This window comes from Pelodiscus sinensis, chromosome 24 (assembly GCF_052426305.1).
Source record: "Pelodiscus sinensis isolate ZL-2025 chromosome 24, ASM5242630v1, whole genome shotgun sequence".
NCBI lineage: Eukaryota > Metazoa > Chordata > Testudines > Trionychidae > Pelodiscus > Pelodiscus sinensis.
Genome location: NC_143075.1, coordinates 17688179 through 17706560, shown reverse-complemented (window position 1 = coordinate 17706560; position 18382 = coordinate 17688179). Strand labels below are relative to the sequence as shown.

Here is an 18382-nt window from a genome sequence, read left to right as displayed (position 1 = left end):
GGCACTTCATACTATAGTTTTTACATGTACTTGAAAAAAGCCCATCATATACCCAGCCTCCCTGCCCTGAGCCCCTCATACACCCCAGCCCAAACTCCTGCATCCTCACAGCCACAAGCCTGTGGCTTGCTCAGCACCCCAACCCTACATCTCACCCCAACACTCTCCAGCCTGGAGCCCCCTCCCTGAGCCAGCATCCTCCTCTTCTCTACTTTCTCCTGCACCCAAATTCCCTCCTAGAGATTGCACCTCTAGGTATACAGGCACACTACAACCTCAGTTATTCTTAAATATTGTGAGTTGTAGACAACAGGTGCTGTGCCTATTGCAGTGAATAGTGTTTAATGTAATGGAGCTGTTCATGTGACTTACCAGAATGCTAGTTAACATATACTGACAGACTGGGCCATTGGCCCCCGCCAACCCAGCCATCTGATCTGTGTTTGCAGATCCTGCACGTATATGGCATTCCAAAGGTTCCTACTTATGATGCATGTATCTGTAAAATGCCCCACATTCAGGGGTGGCCCGTCCATATAGGTGAACTAGGCGGTTGCCTAGGGTGCCAAGTTAAATGGGGTGCCAAATGGTGGCGCAATATCATTGAGGGGTTTGGAGGTGGGGGTGCCAATTGCATGGTTCACCTAGGGTGCCAGTAGCTGGCAGCTAGTCTAGGTCCGCCCTTGCCCACACTCCTGTATAACTGACTAACAAGACCAACAACCCAGTCTTGAAAAATCTGCATGTGGCCAGTCGAGTGTATACTCATTGTTGGACACACTTTACTGGTGTCTTTCTGAGGGGGCTACCTAGCTTCCTTCCTCCTCCCTCACAGTATCTGAGCTACACAGTCCTGGCCTCTGGAGCAGCTGCCCGCCTTCCTTGTGGTTGTGGCCTCAACCCCCGCTGGCAGCCACCTGCCTGCCATGTGGCCCAACCCCGAGCAGCAGCCGCTCACCATACGGCTAAGGCCCCAACCCCTGGTGGCAGCCGCTTGCCTGCCCACCACGCGGGTGAGGCTCCAACCCCCAGCGACTGACCCAGCCATTGGAACAGCCAGCAGGAAGATGAGTGCTGCTGTGCGGCTCTGCAGTGGAGGTGGGTGGGCTTAGAATGTTTTGTGTGCGGCCGTGCAGGTGCACACCTTAAAGGGAACACTGCTCAAGACCCTTAGCAAATCCCACCCAAAACCATGGAAGTCGGCCAATGTATAAAGCACTAAACAAAGTGCAAAATAAAGTGTAAAAAATAAAAATACTGTAAGCATTTTCTATAATTCATATTTATCTAGAAAGTAGTCAAGAACTTTTGGACATTTTTAGGCTTAGAGTAAAAATTTCAAAAGCACCCACGTGGCTTTCAGTGAGATGTTAGCACTTCAGTCCCTTCGGTGCTTTTAAAAAATTTACCTTAAAATGCAGCAATGAGCCTGTGATTTGTCACTTAAATTGGTACCATGTCTTGAATGAAAGAATACTTGCCAGATACCATTGAAACCTATATGTAGATGAAAGATGCTGCAATTCATTGTTTTCCCATGCATAAGCACTCCAATTGAAGGTTTTATGACATTGTTTCTTTCTCTGTTATAGGGAGATAAGTCACGCAGTTCCAAACATATCAATTCATGGCAATCTGTCATCAGTCCATTGCTCTCTGGATCTGAGTAAATATAAACTTATTCGAGGACTATTGGAGAGTAACCTTGGGGAACCTATAGAAGAGTTTATGCGACCTTATGATCTGCAGGATCCAAGAATTCATGTGAGAGAAACTTTGAGTTCTGCTAGCTTAAAAACATGCACAAATAAGTCCTGTCTAGGTTTTGTTAAATGACACTGTTTCACTGGTAATAAAGGTTCTAGTAAATGAACTCATTGTGTTTGGGGAATTCTGTGTTGTCTCAGGAACAATCAGAGGAATAAAGAGGAGCCTATTTGTAATTTTGTATCATAATTTTCTATTGTCACTGCTTGCATCAGAAATTGTTTTGAAAAGAGATTATGAACAGTAGTAATTGTCCGTGGATAGCAGTGGCTTTAAACAGGCTTGGAGATTTAAAAAAAATAAAAATAAAATAAAATAAATGAAATTTATTTTTTTAACATTACTGTGGAACTGAATTTCATTTTTCTTGGTTGAGATTACAATTATTTTAAAAGTTTATTTTTCTGAAATATGTTAATCAAATTTAATTGAGGAAAATTCTGTATATGACCTCATAAATGTTTGCTTACTTGGTCATTAGAAAATTCTTAAATCAAGGATCTGAAATAATCAAGGTGTTTTATAGGAAATCTTATTTTTCATTTGCAGACTGTGTTGAGTGGAGAAGTGTATACATCTATGTCTTTTCTTATTGACATGGTTAATGTGAGTCTGGAACTGGTTGATCCAAAAGGAAAGGATGGACTCAGCTCATTAGCCAGGTATGATTTTGACAACTGCTTTTTGTCTAAATTAATGCTTACGAAGTATAATACTTTTCTTAATATTATTATATAAAGAAAATAAATTATGCTGATTTATCATTCAAATTGATACTTAAATATTTGCACAGAATGGATAAGATGGATGAAGTCTGTATTAGATGATTTGATGGGAGAGTATTGTATTACTCTAAGCCCCTTAATTTCCTCTCCTCTTCTAAGTTGTAATTTGTAATAAGAACAGTCACTTAATAGTTGAGCTTTGCATGGAAAACCAAGGGCTCAAGTTGCAGGTGGGTTGACTCAGCCTTTTATCCTTCCAAGACCGATGGGATTCCATGCAGTTTTGGAATTAAAGGATTTTCAGGATAATCCTTAAAAACAGAGGTCCTGTCTGCATTGCATGGACACTTAAGATCCAGTAGTGGGGGTTTTTTTATGAGTATACGTTGGAAGAATCTTGTAACAGATTTTTTTTTATTTTAATCTACCAGGTTTGACTTTAAGAAATCCAAGTTGCTTTTTGAGAGTTTCTCAAATGAGACAAAATCTGTTAACTTGGTTTCACATTCTATGATGGCATTCGACACTCGTTATGCTGGACAGAAGACAACTTTAGGCATGCCTAATGTGTTCAACTGCATCTTTCAGTCATCAAAGAATAGTAGTACTAAAGGAGCAATACAGATTGAATTGCATTTCAGGTGGGTGAATCCAGGAGCTCTTTTTTAAATAACACATTGGCATATGAATGAATATTTGTACATGCGCAGCATTACCGTAGTTGTCAGTCAACAAGAGAGACAAGGTGGGTAAGGTAATATACTTTATTGGACCAATTTCTGTTGGTGAGAGAGAAAAGCTATTGAGCTCACACAGAGCTCTTTTTTGAGTTTGGGAAACCTAAGAGTGTCACAGCTAAAGATAAAAAAAGAACAGATTGTTTAGCATAAATGGTTATCACATTTCAAGGGACAGTTAAAAGTGAAGTGGGTTTTATAATTAGCGAATGTTGGTATTTCTTCTTCAAAATAAACTCTTCTTTACCCTTACATTTTGTAGGGTTTTTTTAAATTACCTGCCTGTAAATGAAATCTTTATTAGCTATACAGATACATATTTATAAGTATGTATTTAAATTATGGAATTTTTACTCAAAGGATTTATGTATTTGCAGTTAAAATAACATTCCAGTAGATGTCGCTCTTTTCATTTTTGGGATGTTAAATCCAGAAATGGTGCCTCATCTACATAACATATTTTAACAGTAAATCCCCATGCTTCCTCAATGTAAGTGGGCATTGTTTCCTTTGTTTGTCTTGCTCATCAAATACTCTTGGAATGCTTGAAAGCACTAGAAATTTGAGATTTGTGTAGTTCTAGTTAAATGTTTGACATATAAGGTACCTTATGATAATGTAACCATGTAAGAAAATGATATCTGTTTTGCACATAACAATATTTAGTGTTAAAATCTGATATTTTTAATTATATTTTATTAGGGGATGTGTGTTGTCTAGTTGGTTAAAGGATGGGAAAGTGAAGTAAGGCTCTTGTGATGTATTCCAAGTCCTGGCATAAACTCACTGACTGAATTGAGAGAGTCATTTGGCCTGGCCTCTCTTTCACACTTTGTAAAATCAGTGTGATATCTCAGATGGGTCTTGTGGAACTCACTTAATATTTGTAAAATGCTCTGAGCTTTTTTTGATGAAAATCACTAGAGAACACAGACTAATACCAGTTTTTGTAGTATATTTCATTCCAGTTCATGATCCATAATCTTTTTGTAGGCCTCTACCTTATAAGTCTATAACCGGTATCTGAGTAATCCTAAGTATTTGTTATATAGGTTCAATGAATATGTTAAACTGTAACTGTAGAAAAATGTGGTTCAGGAATATTTGACAGCTTAGTCTATTACAGTGGCTCTCAATCTTTCTTGGCTTCTGTACCCTGTTCAGGAGGCTGATTTGTCTTTCTTACACCCTCCTCCCCAAGTTTCACCTTGCTTAAAACTACTTGCTTACAAAATCAGACTTAAAAATAGCAAAGAGTCAAAGCACACTTTTACTGTAAAATTGCTTCCTTCCTCATTTTTATCATATAATTATAAAATAAATGAATTGAAATATAAATATTGTACTTCTATTTCAGTGTATAGATTATAGAACAGTCTAAACTAGTCACTGTATGGAATTGTGGTTTGAACTGACTTCATTAGTTCTTTTTATGTAGTTTGGAAAATTAGACAAATGAGTTGATGTACCCCTGGAAGATGTCTGCGTCCTATTTGAACTCAGAATAGCTACAGATACTTAGCAACAACAATTATTACGGTTATACTAGAGATTTTTAAAAATAGTGCTTGAAGTAATCAAATGAAATGATTGTGACTGATCCTCGTATTTATATGGCAAGTCAGATTGAGCATTTAAAGATTTTAGCTTTGTTGATCACATCATATGAAATATAGTTACTAATCATTTCAGTAATTTGCACTATCCATATACTATCTGTTCTATGCTTTTTCATTGCGGAATATCTCCTTGGCACTAGATAAAAGATTTTGTAGGATTAAGCAATAGTTTTACCCTGGCTCTTGCTTTAGGAAATATCCCAGAGAGTCAAGGAGGGTTAAAGGATTTTATTGTTAAAGGCTGGGCATACATGTCACTTATTACTAAGGAATTATGTTTCTTTAGGGACTGTACAGTTTAGAATGCATCAGATATAAAATAGATTCATGGGTATTTAAACAACTGAAATATTTTCCATTTAACATGACTAGATATAATTGAGTTCCAGATTAAGTCAAATTTTCTGTCCCTTCGGAAGGGGTATTCAAAATGTGTGGTGCTAAAAAGTTCAGTTAGGATAGCATTTTTCCTGAATGATAGAGAAGCTCCTTGTGGTACAAAATGTGATCAAAATGTTAGAGGAGACATATTGTATTTTTAATCTTTTTTAAGAGGCACTGAGCCTGGTTTAAACGTCACACACAATACATCAGCAATAATACTGAACAGATGTCAAAAATAAAATTTAAAAGTTAAAAGTTGACTTTGTCACAAATATTTTCATTGTAGTAAAGATGGTTATATAAGTAAATTTATGATTAATTTAAGCCTCCTAATTATACCATTGTTCATTGTTTATTTTGTTATAAACATTTTTTATTTTTGAATAAGCCCAAACACAAACTGATGTAAAAAATAGATCTTTTAAAAATCTCTAATAGTTTCAGAAAACTGCATGTAAGCAAATTACATTCACATAAAATCCACTATATTACCTGTTCACTTGATATTTTTTAACCTTAATATAAAAATTAATTTTAAGGTGGAAAATCAGATGCCAGAAGTAAAGAACATTTTTTTTAGCATATGATATTGATATGATACATGGTCGTCTTCTTTTTTTTTTGTAAATTAGATCCACTAAGGATTCCTCCTGTTTCACAGTTGTTCTGAACAACCTTCGTGTATTTTTAATATTTGACTGGCTGCTGCTTGTTCATGACTTTCTACATACTCCCAGTGATGTTAAAAAGCAGGATAATCTGACTTCTGCTCGACAACGCACTTATAGCAGTGAAACAACTGTAGTTCCTAAAACAGTGAAAAGTGGAATAGTTACAAAACGTTCTTCTCTCCAGGTGACTACTGAAAAACAACTGGAAGTCAAGATTAATGTAACAGGTAAATACATACTTTTAATGCTTATACAAATTAGATTAGACTGTTTGCTTTTAGGAGCTGTTACATTAAATTCCACAGAATAATAATGAAGCAGAATCAAGTCAAGTGCCAGGGGATTTCACAGTTAATTGTGTGTCATTTATTTTGGTCAGGTACTGAATTTGTGGTAGTTGAAGACATGTCTAGTTTTGATACCAATGCAATTATTCTGAAAGGAACCACTGTCCTTACATACAAGCCCAAATTGGTGGATCGACCTTTCTCTGGTAGTTTGTCTGATATTGAGGTAAGATGAAACTATTTGCATTTTATAAGCATTTATTGTAATGTTGGATTAAGTAACTAAGATGTTTTACTAGTAAAAGCTTTGACTGAAATGCAATGATAAATAGAATATATTAAAAATTGTTTCTGGAGTGCTTTGCTACCATAACTTATTAATTTCCTTATCAAGTGCTTTCAACCCATTACAGTATAAAGGCCATTTCCACACTGCTTGTACTATAGTATTAAAATACTTGGCTAGAAACTCAAACTATCAGGCACATCTTCTCGATGGCCTAACCTTTAAACTTGAATTTGCAAACAACTGTTGTCTGCAATGGTATTGCTCAAATACTTTTTCAGGTGTTTAGCGACAATGTATGTCTTTGATTTTTATGTCAAACTTTGTTAATATATACCTATGGAAATTTTATCTTCTAAACTCTTATATATAGTGTGCAGTAGGGAACTCTTACGTTCAGTTTGCATATATTTAATTTTCATACGAGCTTTGGAGATGTGGGGGGGATGTTGATAATCTTTCAATAGCACCGATTCCAACTGTTGACTACAGAATAAAATACAAGCTTTTGGTTTGAAGCTAGTTGAACTGAGTTTTGATTCTTCAGATACAGTTAGGGTTCCAAATCTGTGAATCCTCTTTTAAAATATTATATATTAAATTCCTGTCAATAAGATCTAGAAATTCTATTTGATAAAATATTTGAGATTCCCTTTAGATTCGCAAAACTTTCCTAATTCCCAGTCTAATGGCTTCTTTTGTTATGATACTCTGATTAAAATGCTCTTATTATACTGTTGGGTGATATAAGAGCCTTTCTTGTCTAGGTCACCAGTTCAAATCCAGGTCACGTGAGGAGAGTGTGTTAGTTACCTAATGGTTTTTGGTTGCGTACTTAACATTTTTTGGTTTCAGTCTACCTTGTAATAGGTAAATGCCTATGTGGAAAAAAAATCACCACTACATTTGATATTAATTGGCTAGTTAGTTGATATTTTCAACAGAGACCAATGGTTGAATGGGCTATGAATACAGAGTCAATTTCTTGCCTAACTTCCTCCAATCCCCACCCCTTGTTCCCCAAAATGGTTCCTATAGCTCATGGCTTGTGAATAACAGATAACTTCTATATGTAGACGAAACAGCCTTCTTTAAGCCCTGAATTCAGACAAAATATTTAAAATAATAATCATCTTGAGCTCTGTTTACATAGTCTCTCCATGAAATGGGGTTCGTCAATTTAAGAATGAAAGTAAAAGGGGAAAGATCCTTAAAAATAGGCTTGATTAAAACCATTTTTGGTTTATTTAATGTATCTCTTGTTCCCTCCCTGCGGGTACCCTTACCCCTACAAAGGGGAGTTGAGAGCTTCATTCTGGAAGCTGTAAAAGCTCATGCGAAATTTTGCTCGGTTTATCAATGCATTTTGATTTTCACTCATTTAGGTTTTTTCTTGCCGACTGGGAAATGAGCAGGACACAGCACTGTCTATCATTGATCCTGTATATATTCAAATGGAACTTGTTGGGAATTCGTCTTATCCTAGGGGCTCAGGCTTGTTGGATGCATTCAATAGTGAAGATTTCCCACCAATTCTAGAGGTAAGATCAAAGAAAGTGACTGAAAAAAAATTGTTCATTGTCATAATAGTCTAGAATACATTCCACAAGTTCATCACATTTGGAAATTCAGAATAGTGCTTTGTCACATACGTAAGAAAAGAATAAGACAAAATTGTTTTCCAAAATAAAACGAAGAGGCAGAAAAGCAGGAAACATGTTTTTAGTAGTAAGCATAGAGTGATTTCTGCTGGAATTTTTAGCGGAATTCAATACATTTATTTTACAGAAATAATAGGGAAAAGTAACTTACGACAAAAAGCAAGTGATGCCACAAGGTAACTTTTGAGTCTTGTCCATAAGTTTAGTAAAAGAAGTAATTACAAACAAAATTAGTAAGTCATCTTATTAACATTTGCTTATAGGAAATACATTTAGTCCTCCTCCCCCTTTAAAATCAAAACAAAAATACCTTTCCTGATTGGGGATTTTGGTTAATCCTTTTTCTGGATAGGAACTTACTAATAGCTAAGGTTCTAGGACATGTCGAGATGGTTTATCCTGCAGTTGTTGGCATTTAGGATATTTAAAATTTCCGCATAATTGGTTAATGAGAGAAACGGCATTTTTAGTATGATGGCTTTGAAACAATGTAAATGTCTCATTGTGATATGGTTTCCTTTATTCTGGCAGTGTGTTGCCCTAATGTATTGCATACAAAATGGAAATGAAAGAAAAAATGTCTGTTTGACACTTTAATCATATTGGATTTTGTAAATTTCTTTTAGATTCAGTTACAAGCCCTGGACATCAGACTATCCTATAATGATGTGCAGCTGTTTTTGGCCATTGCAAAGTCCATCCCTGGGCAGACCGGTGCTGCTGTGCCTGAGTCCTGTGTCTTGGATACCGAGACTGCTGCTAATAATCTTTCCAATTTATCTTGGGAAAATGAAATCTCATCAACATCTGAAAACAGAGACGTATCTAAACACATATTGGATCCAGTTCTTGGTATGCATTCAACTATTAGACTAAAGCCATTTTCCATGCCTTAAGGAGGCTTCTGCAGAGTAAAGCCAGATGTAATTTTTAACAAAACAGATGGCTGTAGCTTGATTATATAAAATCTGATATGGTGATGGATGCCATCAAATAGTGATGAAACTCTGTTATTCTGCTTGCAATATGAAAGTAGACTAGTCAGTGTTAGCTTTCAGTCAATTTTAAAAAGTATTTGCCTTCCTTCTTTAGCAGAATGCAGTAATGCTTAGGTTGCAATCACTGCAGAGGAATACAATGCTTTTAAATAGTTTCTATTGAGACTTATAATGTAAAACAATCATCATCGGTGTCTCCCTTTCCTCTAACAACACTTTACTGTCTTTGTAAAAAGTTTGTTTAAAGTGTAGTTAGGAGCACAACTTTATGAAATCAAGGAAATACTCATTCACGAGTGAAATAGGCTCTGTCTTCTGTACTGCAGTTCTTAGGCATAATGGAGGGATGAGGAATGCCTCCACAACATTGAAGGATTTGATGTATGAATCCAAGAATTATTAGTACAGTATTAGTACAGTATTAAATTGCATACACTAAAGTTACCTTCTGGAACTGATATCTAGCTTGTGTTCTAACAGATTAATATTTAACAAAATAGAATGTTTGGCCTAAAGCATCTCTGAATGTTAATGTATTTTAGCTGTTCTTTAAGTAGCAATCTTTTATACTTTCAGAATGGGTCCACTTATGGAGAAAAACTAATTTTTTAAACAATAGTACATTTCATTTTTATAAAAATAAAGCAACTAATTCATATGGGGGCAAAAGAGTGGCTAAATGTTTCTTTAATTACAGAAGTACAACTAGCTCGACTTCAGGACCTGGGATTTAGTATGGATGATTGTCGTAAAGCTCTTTTGATTTGCCAAGGTAATTCCAAATAATTTTTCCGTCATTTGCAATTTTAGTTTTGTAAATTAGAGTCTGGTTTTTAATACATCAAATAGACATACTAGCAGTCTCTTGAAACAGCGACAAAATGGAAAATAGTGTTTTCTATCATCCAGCCATCAAAAAATACATAGCTACATCCTTTAAATATTCATATTATGTTCTTTAAATATTATCTTGTTGTTGGTTATTCCCTGTCTCCTAAATATTCTTCTTTTTTAAGTGTCTCTGTGTTAATGATTTACCTCACTTACATCACCATAATGCTGTATTTTATTTATTTAAACTTATCAATTAGCAAGATTGCAGTTCCCCTGTAGTTGTTACATGAATCAAGTATTTTTTATCCTAATTCATCCTAACATTCTTTTTTAAATCTAGAAATTCGCATCAGTTTCTATGCTGCATGTGTTTCTCACTTTCACCTTGTTTCCCGTTACACACACTAATCTTCATGCTTTTCTTGTTGCATAGTTTGCCTCTGTACTCCTTTTTACACATAATATCTAGAAACAAAATCAAATTAAGGCACAAGATTCTCTTTTGGTTTTTTTTACCATTGTCATTTACCTTCTCTTTTTATAGTCACTCAGATTTTAATCCAGCAAATACTTTGTTGCTTCTCAGTTTGCAACCTTAAGAGATTACTTTCTATTGATAAAGGAGTATTCCATTATATTTCCTAACCTTAATTTCCTTGTTTTCCTTAAATAAAACAAACCTTATACCACTTTGCTATAACTTTTTGTTTTTGTTGGGGATTCATTTGATTACTTTTCTGGGTTATTTTGTATGAATGATTGAAATAATGTTCATAACAAATTACTGGATTGTTTGCTTGTTTCTTTTAAGGCCAGTTGAAAAAAGCAGCAAGCTGGTTATTTAAGAATGCTGAACCTTTGAATTCACAGTCGTTAGCCTCTGGAGGTCGAGGTAGCCAGGCGACTGTGCCGGTTCAGTTGATCTCTGGAGTGGAGATTAAAGCAGAAAGCATATGCATTTGCTTCATTGATGACTGTATGGACTGTGATGTTCCCCTAGCTGAGTTAACTTTTTCACGTGAGTATTTTTCTTATTTGTCCTCTAATCGCTTCCTTAATTTGAAGAATTCTTCTGGGCCTATGTTCATAGCTTGAGTTCCCCTTTTTTAGGTCCAGATAAAATGTTTGAAATTGTTTGTGTATATGAGTTCCACAAAGAAATATATGTAAACAATTGTGTGAATGCCTAGCACAAAAATAAGATATTGATTGATAAAATGACTATAAAATTGAATAGCGGTAATGTTGCTGCTTGTATTGTGATAGAGCATAAAAGTACTAATTGAGATCAGTGCTCTGCTTTGTTAAGAACTGAACAAAATCATAGCAAAGCGCTGCACCCATCCTCCTTTCTTGGAAATAAGCAGAGAGACTAGAGGGAAGAGAAAAAGGGTTGATCATCAAAGAGATCTTACATCATGGAGATGAGACAATGGAGGAATAAAGAGAGACTTTTCAAAAGTCAAGCTGAATTAAGTCTTGCCAAAGAAATTAAAATAAAATAATGAGGTTTTTTAGGTCTGAAAATAAAAAGAAAATAAGGAAGGATGAGGTGGAACCACTCAGGAGCGTGGATGGAAAAGAGAATTAAAGATAATCTAGGTATGTCCCCAATACCAAATTAATGCTTTGTTTCAGATTTCAGCAGGAATGATAACATGGAGCAGTGCATGAAGGCAGTAGAGCTGATAGAAATGAATATCTAGGAAATAATATTACTACAGCTGAAGTGGAAGAAAAATGTAAAGAGCTTAATGCATTCACCTTAGTGGGACTGGATGATTTCCATCTAAGAGTATTGAAAGAACTGGCTCATGAGATTGCTAGTCTGGTAGCAAGGTGTAATCCTATGACTGGAGAATAGCGAATGTTGTGCCTAGGTTTTAGAAAGAGGAAAAAAGATCTTGGCATTTGCAAACCTTTTAGTCTCACCACTGTCATATGCAGTTCTTTAGAATAAATTGTGATGGAAAGGATAATTAAATGGTAGAGGGTATGTAATGCAAGATGGGGTTTACCAAAGATCATATAATCCTAGCTTGATTTCCTTGTTTGAGAAAATAGCTGATTTTTTTTAGCTAAGGGAAGTGCAGTGATTTAGTATATTTGGACTTCAGTAAAGAATTTGACAAGATACCACAATGGAAACTATTAATTAAAATAGAGAGGGTGGGGAACAGAACAAAAACTGTAAGATACATAAGGACCTGGCTAAAGGGGAGAAGGCAGTGGTTTGTGCTGAAGAATAAACTGGAGGGTGGTTACTAGTAGAGTTTCTCAAGTATCAGTCTTGATCGTTCTTATTCCTTATTTTTATTAATGACCTTAGTACAAAGGGTAGGCATGCTAATAAAATTTGCTGATGAAACAAAGTAGGGAGGGATTGTCAATACAGAAGAGGATCAGAATGTTATGCAGGAACATCTGGATAACTTTGACCACAGTGGAATTCAGTAGTATGGAGCAGGGCCCGCCCGAGCCATTTGTGTGCCCCGGGAGTACGGCACATGTGTGGTCTCCCGCCGGGTGCGTGGTGCCTCCGGACTCCAGGCATGTGGCACATGTGCGGTCCCAGCCCCACACATCCCAGCAGCCCCGCGCGGTGCCCCCCACAATGGGGCATCCCGGGCGGTAGCCCGGTCAGCCTGTAGCTTGGGCCGACTCTGATACGGAGTGCAAGATGATGGTCTTAGAGCCTAATAAAAATTTCTGCTACAAGCTGTTGACTCAGTGTGTTGGTAATAGTCCTGTGATTGCTGAGCCACCAATGTTATGTGATTATGGAACAAGCAAGTGCAATCCTAGCATGCATGAGGCGAAGTATTTTCAGTTGTGATATAGAAGTGTTATTACCTTTGTACAAGGCCCTGATAGGATCTCATTTGGCATTCAGTATGCTGTTCTGGTCACTCATGTTCATGCAAGATGGAACCTGTGCAGAGAAGAGCTATTAGGATGCTCAGGCAAATGGAGGCCCTTTCTTATGATTAGAGACTGGAAGAGCGTGGCTTGATTAGCCTTGCAGAAAGAAAGCTGAGAGGGGATGTTGTTGTTCTCTGGAAGTACATGGAATTGTGAAGAACTGTATAAACTGAAGGACAGTATTGGCACAAGAACAAATGGATAAACTAGTCATGAATAAATCAAGGACAACATGAGTTGTGTGCTGGCAATCAACTTAATTTGCTTTAAGAAAGAGCTGGATAAATGTAAGTAGGATTGTATGAGAGAGGCGCTTGTGAGGGTAGCGGCAAGGACTTTAGCAGGCCTGGCGCTCACATCCAGTTCATCACATGTTCTGAAACGCTAATGCTTCAGGGTTACAGATGGCCACCTGCAGGTGTCAGGAAGAAATTCCCTTTGTCTTCTTTTCCCCAATATGTACTGCTTTTTTGTAAATCTCTGTCCTAATGAATGGGGTGGACCAGGGCTCTGGGATGGCATTGAACATTTTGTCTTGCAGGTTCTTAGCTGGCTGGTTTTTCTTCATTCTTAAAATGTAACTGATTGCCATATGTGGGATTAGGAAAAATTTCCCGGGTGAGGGTGTGGGGGTGTGTGTGTGTGTGGGTGTGTAAAATCTGAGGCCTCAGTCACTGTTGTCCTTTGGTCTGTCCTATTCTGTGCCCAGTGCGTATCATAGTCTAGTCTTATGTTGGTTGCAATGCTTTGGTCTAATTTCAGTGGTTAGGTTTAATGTCTGGGTGCTTCAGCAGAGGTGGCATTCTGTGATAGACAGATCACATTAGATAACCCATTGTTCCCTTCTGATGTTAGTCAATGACTTCTGATTTCAAAATGCTTCCTTTGAGATAGAATAGATTTTTTTTTTTAACTAGAGAGAGACTACTGTTGAAAAAGAAAAGTAATCAAAATGGTTTCAGTATGAAATTTAATAGTGTAACCTGGGCTATAAAATCTGACTGAAGGTTGTGGGAGGCAATGTTTCATTAAGGAGTAGATAATTATGCCTTTTTATTAAGGAAGGAAGCTAAATAACTGTCTATCTTGACCTCAAGCAAATGTGACTCCAAGGCTGTGTCTAGACTGACAAGTTTTTCCGCAAAAGCACCTGCTTTTGCAGAAAACCTTGCCAGCTGTCTACACTGGCCGCTTGAATTTCCGCAAGAACACTGACGATCTCATGTAAGATTGTCAGTGTTCTTATGGAAATGCTATGCTGCTCCCGTTCGGGCAAAAGCCAAGAGGGCCAGTGTAGACAACACGGTATTGTTTTGCACAAAAAAGCCCCGATCGCCAAAATGGCGATAGGGGCTTTCTTGCGCAAAACCACATCTAGATTGGCACGGATGCTTTTGCGCAAAAAGTGCTTTTGCGGAAAAGCGTCCGTGCCAATCTAGAGGCTCTTTTCCGCAAATGCTTTTAACAGAAAAACTTTTCCACTAAAAGCTTTTGTGGAAAATCATGTCAGTCTAGACGTAGCCCAAGTATTTTATGCATAGATATCACACAGAGCAAAAGAAAGGAACATTTCCTACATTAAAGATACCTATAACTATATCTTTGACAGATTACCTCGCAGGACTCATGACATTTACTTTCTTTCTGACCATTGTCCAGGACAAAGCTTGGAAAGTTTATTGGTCCTGGTAGTATTTGTGCTGATCTCTTGAAATGTTTCTTACTAGCTTTTGCAGTTTGAGGTATTGGACCTTGAAATTCTATCCTGCTGACGTCTGTTTCCCTGCGTCCCCCTCCACTTCAACTATAACAGGATTCCAGCACCAACTATTTCATAGGATGCAAAAGACTGAGATGAATGTTTTACACCACTTTAATTCTTGTATTTTAACTACTTGTGGATCGTATTTAGCAATGGTGTTGAGTTTTTATTGCAAAAAGATGGTAATCAGATGTAAATATTTTTTTCAAGCTAAGATTTATTCCAGTCTTGTTAGTTTTCAAGGTACGGAATTTTAGGACTACTGTTTAAGTCCTGACACTTAGCTGTGCTGTTTGGCACCGATTCAGAACTTGTGTGACTATATACTGGAATTTTTTTTATGCCTTCTGCTGTATATGTAGAGAAGTGATCCTTGTCACTTTTTTGTTTTGTTTGGCAAATTTTTTTACATCAGATTATTCTGTGAAAATTGTGGACTCTTAATGACATCCGATTGATAAGGCTGCTATTAGAATAAAGTATAGCTGAGACTAGTAATGTTAATTGCATAGTTGGAGTGGACTTACTTCAATTCAGATACTGGTGACGGGGAGGAAGGGTTGATGGGAGAAATGCTCCCATCGACTTCCTTTACTCCTTGTGGGGAGTAGGAGTACCAACATTGACGGGTGCACCCTCAGCGTTCAGTTTAGTGGGTCCTTGCTAGGCACGCTAAATCGAACGCCAGAAGATCGACCTCTGGAGCATTGATTGTGAGTAAATATAAACATGGCCTGAGAAACTTATCACAATCATGAGCATTTCCTGCTATTTCTGGGATGGGAGGTGGTGGTTTCAGAAGCAGATTACAAGCTGTCTGGGGCTGAGTCTGTGTCCACTTGGGTTTTTACAGCACATAGGATAATAGGGCCCCAGTCCTGATGTGAGCTCTGGGGTGTGGCTATACTGTATACCTTAATTACCTGTATATTACTTTGATTTAAAGAATATTGTAGAGTGTGGTGGTTTTGCTTGTATTGTTCAGGGTTTTTTTTTTTAATAAAACTCTTCGTTGTTTGTTTATTAATGCAACTTTAAATTAAGGATCCAATCATATTTTTCTTCTATTAGTACAATGTTTACTTTCGTTACAGGTTTGAATTTTCTCCAGCATGTGAGAGCCAGCCCTGAAGGCTATGCTCATTTTACACTCTCTGGAGATTATTATAACCGTGAGCTTTCGGGTAAATACAAAATGCATACATTGTTATAAGAGTTGGAAAGCAGTCTTGCATACTTTAGCTGTCTGGAGTTCACTCAATATAAATTTTATGTAAGGGGTGGGAAGGACTGCTGTGTCAGCAAATTGTGTGCAGCTGGAACAAAGGGATTTCCTTAAATACACTTGATGAAAAATAAATTTATACAAAATATTTTTAAAATCCTTACTTGTATTATTAATCACACACTAAAAATATATATTTCTTGTTATTTTATACTTCTTTCTGATATTTCATTCTCTTGTTACAACCTACTCTAACGTTTCTTGTAATATGAGAACCATAAAGAGGGCATTTAATTAAATTTTAAATACAACATATTTATAACTGATAGACCTCGAATTCTCTTTTCCTTGTATGTGGACAGTGAGAACATCGTAATTATGTTTGATAAGATTTTTTAAAAAGTGTAAAAAATCTCCTGGGTCAGAGTATAAATCAACCACTAGTTTTATGGTAGTTAACAATGTTTCTAAAATTTACATTAAAAATTGAATTAAGTGTTGACAATGAAGACATCTTCAGGAATAATTTGTCAATGATGAAGTAATTTGCTATGCTGGCTAGACAGAATGAGTAATTTCTTTCCTGGTTTGGGATGTATTTCAAATCTTCTTGTTTCATGATGCTATGTAGTAGATATCAGTTCACAGCCATATTCTCTGCAATTTTGTGAAATTCTGCTTAATTATACAAATAAATATTACTCAATCATACCACTAATTGGTTTTCATTTGAGGTTGTAGTTTCTTCTAAGATCTTGATGACTAGATAAGAATTTCAGGATATATTTGTCATGGTTCCTATTTGAATAACTTCATACAACCTGGAAAATTGCTCGACTGTTCAATTATAAAAGTCCATCTTGAACAGTGGTTGAAAGTAGAGGCCTTTTCACCAAGATTACTGGAAACTTATGTATGTAAGCAGTTTTTCGACATGTTTCGATGTTTGTCTAATCAAATTTTTTATGTTCTCTTAGGCTGGGAGCCATTTATTGAGCCATGGCCCTGTTCAGTCTCCTGGCAAAAACAGGCATCCAGCCGCCTCCACCCTTCTCGCCTGAAGGTGGAAGCAAAGGCTAAACATCGTCTCGATATCAATATTACCTCTGTATTAACTGGTGCGTATGAGAAAATTCATAGAATATTATCCAGGATAGCACATGGTACTGATATTAGACATTGTTAACTGAATTCTGTCAGTATCCTCTGTCATAAGCCTTGGCATAAGTTTCTTTAGATTCTTCAGATTGTTATAGGCAAGTGCTGATTCAGATATTCTGTATTTTTATTAGAGTTGTTGAAAGTATGAAGAGTTTTTAAGGATATATTTTACAGCATAGAAGGTATTCTTACTTTGGTCATCTGATTTCTCTTTAATTAGTTTGCTAGCAATAACTTATTTTTAATATAAAGCAGGTTTTCACAAAACTTCCCACATTTAAAGAATTTAACATTATTTTAAAACTTACTAATTTTCAGCAAGCTGATATATGATGACTCCTCATTTAGTCCAGTAATGGTGGTATTGATATTCTTATGGGAAGACTAAGTCATCAAGCTCTTACGTCTTTAATTCCACTTTAAAACCTAAGAGTGACTTCTGGCTTGAGTAATCTAAAATGCCCCATTTCACTGTCACCTGACATTTAAGATATGGGTTCTCCTAGTCAGAGTATTTTCCTTTGTCTTTTTTTGCATAAGTACGTGACAGGTGGCTGGTCTGATTGAGGTTACAGGTATCCATGGTACAACAACACAGGAATAAACTGTGAACAACAAAATGTCATGTTTGCATTTAGCCATCTTTCATTCATGAGTTTATTGAGCCAGCTAAGGACATTTGGCTTAATTTAGGCTTGATTGCAATAAGGACCAAGCATTATTGTCGTCTTAAATTGCCATCCTAAGGAATCAAGTATTTTTTTATATTGTCCGGCTCCAAGTGGTGCTGGCAGAGTCAAGGGGGGCAGTGTTTGGGGGACTAGTGCGGGGGGAATCATCTCAGTCCACACTTTTTTTTTTCAGGGCAGTCTATTAAAACTTGTCATTGACAGCAGACTGTTATAATTATAAATATTACTTTGAGTCGCCCCTGTGAATGTTTATATCATATGAAAGAGAGCCATAATCTTATGTGGTACTTTCAAAACCATTACAAACTGTGCCGGAAATGGTTGTAGTAAATAAGATGATTTTCCTCTGAAACTGTGACATTCCCCCCCAAGAACATTTTAAGGCAATAAATGGTAGAAATGTTATCAAAGTGTCACAACAACAGTCTTAGGAAGATATTGTACATAAGCTCAGTACAAGAATGTAGCTGAGGGCAGTTGTTTGGAGAAGACTGCTGTGATTTTTTTGTGAGCTGTGGCATGAAAGTAAACAATGAAAGTAGCCTATTGTAACTAGTTGATGAAATAAATTATTAGCCACTACAATATGGAAGAGTAATATTAGCCCTATGACTTTAACGTACATTTCATGTAACTGGTACTTACTTCAGC

At 36.6% G+C, this 18382-nt stretch overlaps 1 protein-coding gene across 9 annotated transcripts in view; it reads left to right on the top strand.

Annotated features, from left to right (window-relative positions):
• VPS13D (vacuolar protein sorting 13 homolog D) overlaps positions 1-18382 on the top strand; it is a 224840-nt gene that overhangs the window by 61420 nt on the left and 145038 nt on the right. For all 9 annotated transcript variants that reach the window (XM_089773059.1, XM_075906826.2, XM_089773062.1 and 6 more), the window contains 11 exons: positions 1593-1764; positions 2317-2429; positions 2924-3133; positions 5865-6130; positions 6283-6416; positions 7862-8017; positions 8764-8989; positions 9833-9907; positions 10781-10987; positions 15748-15837; positions 16856-16996. In XM_089773059.1, the coding sequence (XP_089629185.1) occupies positions 1593-1764; positions 2317-2429; positions 2924-3133; positions 5865-6130; positions 6283-6416; positions 7862-8017; positions 8764-8989; positions 9833-9907; positions 10781-10987; positions 15748-15837; positions 16856-16996 (1790 nt within the window). The remainder of the gene's footprint in view (positions 1-1592; positions 1765-2316; positions 2430-2923; positions 3134-5864; positions 6131-6282; positions 6417-7861; positions 8018-8763; positions 8990-9832; positions 9908-10780; positions 10988-15747; positions 15838-16855; positions 16997-18382) is intronic.